At 36.4% G+C, this 8,861-nt stretch overlaps 1 protein-coding gene across 1 annotated transcript; it reads right to left on the minus strand.

Moving 5' to 3' along the window:
- Positions 1 to 4,246: 4,246 nt before the first annotated feature.
- Positions 4,247 to 8,861, minus strand: LOC124643231 (aldo-keto reductase AKR2E4-like). The gene is made up of 6 exons (XM_047182122.1): positions 8,774 to 8,861; positions 8,030 to 8,212; positions 7,315 to 7,431; positions 6,640 to 6,807; positions 5,213 to 5,413; positions 4,247 to 4,794 (listed from the first exon to the last, which is right to left on the minus strand). The coding sequence occupies exons 1-6, from the start codon at positions 8,813 to 8,815 to the stop codon at positions 4,576 to 4,578; spliced, it is 930 nt and encodes a 309-aa protein (XP_047038078.1). The 5' UTR covers positions 8,816 to 8,861; the 3' UTR covers positions 4,247 to 4,575.

Raw genomic sequence — 8,861 nt, forward strand, 5'->3', positions numbered from 1 at the left:
TTAGATTATTCCAGCTTTGAGCTTCCAATTACTAGAATTCACTAGCCTTAATAAAGAGACTGATTCGATTTCCACACCAATTCGTAATACTTACGCTTGAAGATCTACTAGAATAAGAAAGGAATTAAAATAGCAATGCTAGTATAGAATAACAATAGAGCATGTCTTATATTTTAATAACTAGATACATACTTACGTACCTACACAGTATTTTCACGGAAGAGGCAGGCATGATTCATAAACCATATGAGTTTGTATTTCTTACAAGTTAGGTAACTTTATTATCTACCTGATAACAAGTACCTAGGTACTTCTTTATTACACAAAGCTAGGCAGTTCTTAGGTACTTATCTACCTTTTAATACATAGGTATTATTTTTTGCAACTGTTGGGAAGAGTAAATTAAAATCGTTTGTTAAGTGGTAAAGGTATTTTATTTTTATAAAAAAACGTAAGTTACAAAATATAGATTCGAAAAATATATTTTCGGCCGGCCAAAAACTGTAGCTACTTAACTAAAAAACATTTTGTAAGAACATTTTTGTAATTTGTTATTTCATTTTCAGTGTAAGAAAGCACATTGAAGATAAGTAAAAAAAAAAGAAAATGACAAGTTTTTTCAATAAGAAGTTTTATATCGAGATATAAAGTGTTAGGTATACTATACAGGTATCATACCTAGATACAAAAAAATAAAACAGCAGGTCCTACCTACTTAAGTAGGCTAGATAAAGATATTTTTACTACTACGCGTCTTAAAATTATCGATATTAATTTTGGATACCAAAGATCCATCCATATTACAAAAAAAAAAAAACTAGAATCGTACTACATAGGTACATAATTTTCTATTTAAAAACCAGTCTTATAAACTCTTGCATATACCTAAAAGCAAGATATAAAAAATGTTTGAATTCTGAAATCTATTTATTTATCCAAGCTTCTTTTTATCCAGGTAGGTAGGTAGGTACGGGAATTAGTTTCCACGAGAAATAGTTTAGTCTTTATATTTATACATGACATATATGTTTGATAAAGACAATAATAAATATTTTTTTTGTTTGTTCGTTCGCCTTTTCGAAACGACTGAAGCCCAAGTTTACCTACAACATAAACGTCCTGTTGCAGGCTTTTTATCGTCCCACTGCTGGACTGCGGCCTCCTCTCACACGGAGAAGGATTGAGCATTAGGTATTCATCACGCTTGCTCAATGCGGGTTGGTGATTTCAGACTATATAGTCCAGGTTTCCTCAAGATATTTTCCTTCACCTTTTATCAGCCATTGGTGTGACATTTAATCATAGACATAATATTAGTAAACAGGACTGCGCATATAAACCCAAAAAACGAGCCGAGTGAAACAGTTAGTACGGAGGCTGTCTGTCCCTTTCTAATAGGGTGACTATGAGATTAAGCTATGTGAGACAAATCCGAATTTGCTAAGATTATTAAATTAGTACTATCAGATATTGTCATTTATTTTACAGCTGAAAAGTAAGTTAATAACATCGTAAACCATAGAAATGTTTGTTTAAATTAATGTTACTAGACTATATCTTGACAGATATCTAAAATAAGTCACATTCAGTACACAATCTGTTTGGACTAAATGAAAAGTATTAATGAACACACACTGTTTTGTTAATTAAATCAGAAAAACAAATGTTTGATAATGGAAAAATAAAAATTGCCTTGTATCAAGGAAAATTTCTAACGCGGCAACTCTAACAGCGTTCCAGTGCTACGAAAACCACATCTTTAGCATAGAAAATGTTGCGTTCCGTAACAAAAGCTTGTCAATTTATGTAATCAGACATAAAACTCTATTTATTTATTTCACACTATAACAAATTGCTATTCTTTGTCTCGTTCGTGCTAAAAATATCCGACAACAAAAATATTTGGATACGTTTAGATTATTCCAGCTTTGAGCTTCCAATTACTAGAATTCACTGGCCATAATAAAGAGACTGATTCGATTTCCACACCAATTCGTAATTTCGTAATACTTACGCTTGAAGATCTACTAGAATAAGAAAGGAATTAAAATAGCAATGCTAGTATAGAATAACAATAGAGCATGTCTTATATTTTAATAACTAGATACATACTTACGTACACAGCATTTTCACGGAAGAGGCAGGCATGATTCATAAACCATATGAGTTTGTATTTCTTACAAGTTAGGTAACTTTATTACCTACCTTACAACAAGTACCTAGGTACTTCTTTATTACACAAAGCTAGGCAGTTCTTAGGTACTTATCTACCTTTTAATATATATTATTTTTTGCAACTGTTGGGAAGAGTAAATTAAAATCGTTTGTTATGTGGTAAAGGTAGGTATTTTATTTTTATAAAAAAACGTAAGTTACAAAATATAGATTCGAAAAATATATTTTCGGCCGACAAAAGCCCGGCCAAAAACTGTAGCTACTTAACTAAAAAACATTTTGTAAGAACATTTTTGTAATTTGTTATTTCATTTTCAGTGTAAGAAAGCACACTGAAGATAAGTAAAAAAAAAGAAAATGACAAGTTTTTTCAATAAGAAGTTTTATATCGAGATATAAAGTGTTAGGTATACTATACAGGTATCATACCTAGATACAAAAAAATAAAATAGCAGGTCCTACCTACTTAAGTAGGCTAGATAAAGATATTTTTACCACTACGCGTCTTAAAATTATCGATATTAATTTTGGATACCAAAGATCCATCCATATTACAAAAAAAAAAAAAACTAGAATCGTACTACATAGGTACATAATTTTCTATTTAAAAACCAGTCTTATAAACTCTTGCATATACCTAAAAGCAAGATATAAAAAATGTTTGAATTCTGAAATCTATTTATTTATCCAAGCTTCTTTTTATCCAGGTAGGTAGGTAGGTACGGGAATTAGTTTCCACGAGAAATAGTTTAGTCTTTATATTTATACATGACATATATGTTTGATAAAGACAATAATAAATATTTTTTTTGTTTGTTCGTTCGCCTTTTCGAAACGACTGAAGCCCAAGTTTACCTACAACATAAACGTCCTGTTGCAGGCTTTTTATCGTCCCACTGCTGGACTGCGGCCTCCTCTCACACGGAGAAGGATTGAGCATTAGGTATTCATCACGCTTGCTCAATGCGGGTTGGTGATTTCAGACTATATAGTCCAGGTTTCCTCAAGATATTTTCCTTCACCTTTTATCAGCCATTGGTGTGACATTTAATCATAGACATAATATTAGTAAACAGGACTGCGCATATAAACCCAAAAAACGAGCCGAGTGAAACAGTTAGTACGGAGGCTGTCTGTCCCTTTCTAATAGGGTGACTATGAGATTAAGCTATGTGAGACAAATCCGAATTTGCTAAGATTATTAAACGCAGATTGGTATTGAAGTTTTAACTTACGCAGTTTGTGACCTTAAGATACTTATAAAGGCTTTTAATAATTAGCGGGAATTAGCAGTATAAAAGCAGGAAGATTCGAAGTGAGGACTGTTTTTTTTGTATTTCTACTTCATATATAGACTGCTGAGCCATTTATGTCGCCTTTCTTCATTTTTTGGGAAGCTATAACAATAGTACAACAGTTTTAAAATCCATCACCCATATTTTCACTCATTACAAGAATTCATGGGCACCCTAGTTGTTTGGTTTACGAAAATGTTATTATTAGCTAACCTGTGGAACGATATATTGCAACCACCATAGGATTCACTTTTACAAGTATAAACACAACACTTTTTCACCATTTAAATAGTTTAAATTGATTTAATACAAAAAATATAAACAAAATTTTAAATGCTGATTACGCGCCAAGAATGTTCAGGGTTACCGCTAGAAAAAAAAAACAAAATAAAAATTTATGTTGTTTATGTTTTAAGAATAATAATTTATATAAATAATTTATTCGTATAATAAATTAATGCGATTTTTATTAATTTGTTGACTTACAATTGTTAAAATAATATAAAAATATATGTGATTCAATTGTTTTTTTTGGGAAGACTAAACTGTTGACCACAACATTTTTTTATGCTGGCAAGGTGTTAGAAAGAGACAAACGGCCTCCGTTCTAACTATCCCTCTCGGCTCGGATTTGCCTCTGTGTATTATGCAACAAATTTAGTACCTACCTTATTGCGTTGGAATAGAGTTCATTTTCGTAAATATGTATTTTGAGCGTGCGCAATCTTGTTTATTATATTACATCTATGCATTTAATAAACGTCCGTTTTTCGAAAATTGGAAGGTGAAAATTCATAGTTATTTTTTGAAAACTGACGAGTTGATAAACTTGGGTTAAGCGATTTTGAATTCCTTGACTTGACTTTGAAACCTCGTGGAACAGCTAGTAGGAATCTTATTTGTCAAACTTCAGAATTCAGACAATTAGGGAAGGTTCATATCTGACGAAAAATGCGTCGAACGTATCGTAAATGTAGGTATGATCGACACACTAACGCATTATCGGTTAGGTGTAAATATCGAATGTTTGGTTTTGGCGTTACACGACGAAAATAAACGATGCATGTTCCGTCCAATATGAATCATTCACTAAATTAAGCGATTTCTAACCCCTAAAAGGATCAGCAATAGGATCCTTCACTTGCTCAAAAGGATAATAGGGATGTGACTGCCAAAACGAAGGCAGAGTGAATCGAGTATGCGAATCAAATTGATTGATCTTCTCGATTTCATGTTGCTCTAAGTGGAAATCGAATATGTTGATGTTTTCAGCGAGACGTTTTGGGTTCACCGATTTTGGGATCGGCACTACGTTTCGGTCCACCTGTAATTAGAAAAAAGGAAGGTTATGGTTATAAACGAATGAGAATGTAGGTACTTGATTATGTGCACTAATGCCTGTGCTTATAATTTTAGAAGTTTTTGTAGATTTATATTCAAATATCTTAACGAGCAAACAGCTGAACGGACTTTGATGAAACTTCGCCATAATATAGCTCATACATCTGAGTTAGTTACATAATTTAGAGTCAACTTTTCCGTTTGTGAAAAGTAGTCCCTATTTATAAAGTTACGTGTTTCCCTGTATACCTATAAAGATGAATAGTATTTTTTGTAAGGCGCTAAATCTCAGGAACTGATAAATCAATTAGATTTTTTTTCATCGTTAGACGGCCCCTTTTTCGAGAAAGAGTAAAGGCTTTTTACCCGGGTTCAGGAAAGTAGTACAAGGAGTTCCTTACCAGCCATCTCAAAACCACTTGAGCAGTAGTCTTTCCATACTTCTGAGCTATGTTCACAAGAACCGGGTCATCCATCTTAGGTCCTGGGAACTGCATGCCGTATCTCATGACCAGGGAACCGAAGGGACTGTAGCCCATCACTATTATGTCTTCTGATTTGCAGAAGTTTATTAGTTCTTCTTGGATTATTTGGGGGTGTACCTGGGGGAGAATAAGTGGTTATGCAAGGATTTTATATGGTGCAGTTGAGGCAAAAAAATTTGGGTAAGTAAAAGCGTTGGTACGTCGATGGGTGACTGTTTGTGTCAGGACGAGTTCTTCAGTTTCACAGAAGGCACGTTTTTGTGTGTCCTGGCTGTCATTTCAACATCTTTGGCAGTCGTTACAGGTATTCAGAAGCCAGTTAGCCTGACAACCAGTTCTACCAAAGGACATCGGTCTGGTTAAGTGGATCAATCCACTGATGGAGGTCAGATATACAGTCGCTCTTTTTAAAGCACTGGCACTCAGCTGCATCTAGTCAAGACTTGAAACCGTCCCTATTATGCTAAGTGGGAAAAGTTAAGGAGATCATGTACCAGTATCTCATGAGCCTTGAAATTAGACAGTTCAAATTTTCACAGATGATGTCTTCCTATTGCCATTTACTGAAAACCAAACTAAAACGAATATTTTAGGGGGTTCCAATAGAACAAATTGTTTTTTTTTGGCTCAACACAGATAATAAAAAATGACCCTTCATAAGCTCCAACTCACTCTTAACCAGTTTATCGCTCTCCAAAGTCTCACCTCAACCTGCAAAGCGACAGGCTTCACAGTCCCCTCATCCAGCACTCTTTGCAGTTGCTGCTTATTAAAGTTTGATACGCCGAGAGACTTGGCAAAGCCTAGTCGGTACATGTCTTCTATTCCTCATATATATACAACGATGGCAAGGTCAGAATCTTTAGACGCCGGAAGAACGGTTGGCAACTGTCTGTGCTATGTAAACCACACATAGCCCTGATACATCTTTTTTGGGCTCTAAAGACGAGTTCTCTATCTACCGAATTACCCCAGTACATTATGCCATATCTGAGTGTTGATGCAACATAGCCATGATAAGCTGTTAGTACAGATTCTAGGTTCATAGTACTCAGCTGCAACCATTCAGACTGAAAACCGACCCCAAGATAGTTGGAAAAAGGCTAGGCAGAGAGGCAGATGATGTACTTAGTAGTATATATCTCATGCGTTGTGATACTTAGACAAAATGATGTATTTCTGTTTCTGTTTACAAAAGCGCTGAAAACTAAACTGAAACGTATATTTTAGGGGGTTTCCACACAACAGAACGTTTTTTGCTTGATGTTTATTTATATTGATAATGACACATGACCCTTCATGAGCTCTAACTCGCACCAGTTTATCTCTCTCCAAAGTCTCACCTCAATCTGCAAAGCGACAGGCTTCACGGTACCCTCATCCAGCACTCTTTGCAGTTGCTGCTTATTAAAGTTTGATACGCCGAGAGACTTGGCAAAGCCTAGACGGTACATGTCTTCCATTCCTCGCCATGTCTCCATGAAATCCACGTCAGAGTGGGAGTAGTCCTCCTGAAATCGAAGGTGGGGTTTTCCGTCAGTGAGGGTCCAAAATTGCTTGTCATTACGAGATAATACTTAACTAGCGAAGCCTTGCTATTTTCGTTTGGATTTAATTTCAACTATGAATCAGGTGGTATGAATTATTCGTTCAATAACTAGAACACAATGAAGGAGATATATAAACGACATATTGCAATAAAAAGTAAAGGCACATGCATATGACTATATTCCCCTCTCGTGCCTCCCCCCGACACGTAGTTATCTGTTTCTATGCAGGGTCTCAGAGAGGGTCCATTAATTTTCTATTTTTTCTATTCAAGACCTATTCTTATAAACACTAGCTGTTTCCCGTGTTCTCACCCGCGTCCATCTGGAATTTCTGACCTTACCCGGATAAAATAGCTTATGTCACCCGGGGATAGTTTTTAATAGGTCCAGTAGTTTGGTAGCCGCTTGGGAACAAAAAACCTATTTGCAATATTATTACAGATATACCTAGATAGTTAGCATACTCACATTGAGCCCAATAGGCCAGTGCATCAGGTACAGATCAACGTAGTCCAGGCCGGTCTGGTTCAGGGTTTCCCTCATGGCTACAGCAACCTGCTCTCGTTTGTGATGGGTGTTCCACAGCTGAGAAACATAGATAACTCTTTAGTTATGTCAGAAAAATGAACAAATAAATAGCAGAATATTTACCGTCAGGTCCGTGGATGACCTCCATGTTTCGAAGGGCACGTTACATTGTGTCTGTCACTTAAATCCTTTGGCACCCGTTACGGATAGTCAAAAGCCAGAAATTCTGACAAGCAGTCTTACCAATAGTCAGTCAGTATATTTGTGAAACATAGGTGTACCTATGTGATTACATAATATAGGTGTTACATAAATAGAGGTCTACAGGTAACTGGGTTGAGAAGGTCAGATATGCTCACTCGTGCTCAGAGCTGCATGCAAGACTAAGGCTGCCTGTCCACCGGAGCGGAGCTAGGCTGCGGAGTGGAGAAACTGAGAAATATTAACCAATAGGATTGAGGAGCGGAGATTTTGTGCAATCCTATTGGTTAATATTTCTCAGTTTCTCCACTCCGCAGCCTAGCTCCGCTCCGGTGGACAGGCAGCCTGAAAACCCCAAAATACATATGTAGTTGCAAAAAGTCTAGGCTGGGCATGGTTATGGTACAAGTTACCTCTTTTAATCTACCCTCTAATTATTCGTTTCTTCTCTTACCTTAGTAGTAACAAAAACATCTTCCCTCCTCACAACGCCCTCATCTATCTTCATATTAATACCTTCTCCGACTTCAGCTTCAGTATTATATATAGAAGCAGTATCGAAATGCCTGTAACCCATGTCTATAGCATCCATCACCACATCACGAAGCTCCTTGTTTTTAGAGGTGACTACTCCATTCTGGAAAAGAATACAAGGTTGTACTGGTTTTTAAAGAGCGAGTCCACAGCTAGCATGTGTTCGCGGTGCGGTTCCGTTGCAGTGTCGCGGACATGTTAGTAATGTTCGCGCACAATGTGTTACTGTTTGCTAGAGTGAGTATACAAGGGTAAATATGTTTGCAGTAATTGCAGTGCCTGTGGTGAAATCTCGCCTTAACAAGGAGGCCCCACACACTGCAAACTTTTGGATAGAACTGTTTCATTCTGCTCATAAATCAGTATGGAGCTGAACGGTAAAGCTAATATTACAACGATTATTTTCAATATAAACTGTCAATCAACCATGCATCGGTCGGGCCAACTATCGGTCAACCGATGTTTTAGTGCATTTACGGTATGATGTTATCATTATGTTAGCCAATTGCCTTCTACTGCTGAGCTTAAGCCTTCATCAACGAACGTCAACCATCTGAACCATCCTGGTGTTGGATAGCCCCATAAACATCTAAATACTTCTTATATCTTTGGGCAGCCCGCTTCCACTGCCCCCACCATCTTCAAATAACCATATATTAGGTACCTTATCAAAACCTAGATAGGTGCCAAGACCGATGGCTGGCATCTTCCGTCCGTCTAACAACGCCAGCTTTGGTACGTCCACAAACGAA

Source organism: Helicoverpa zea, chromosome 27, assembly GCF_022581195.2.
Source record: "Helicoverpa zea isolate HzStark_Cry1AcR chromosome 27, ilHelZeax1.1, whole genome shotgun sequence".
Lineage (NCBI taxonomy): Eukaryota > Metazoa > Arthropoda > Insecta > Lepidoptera > Noctuidae > Helicoverpa > Helicoverpa zea.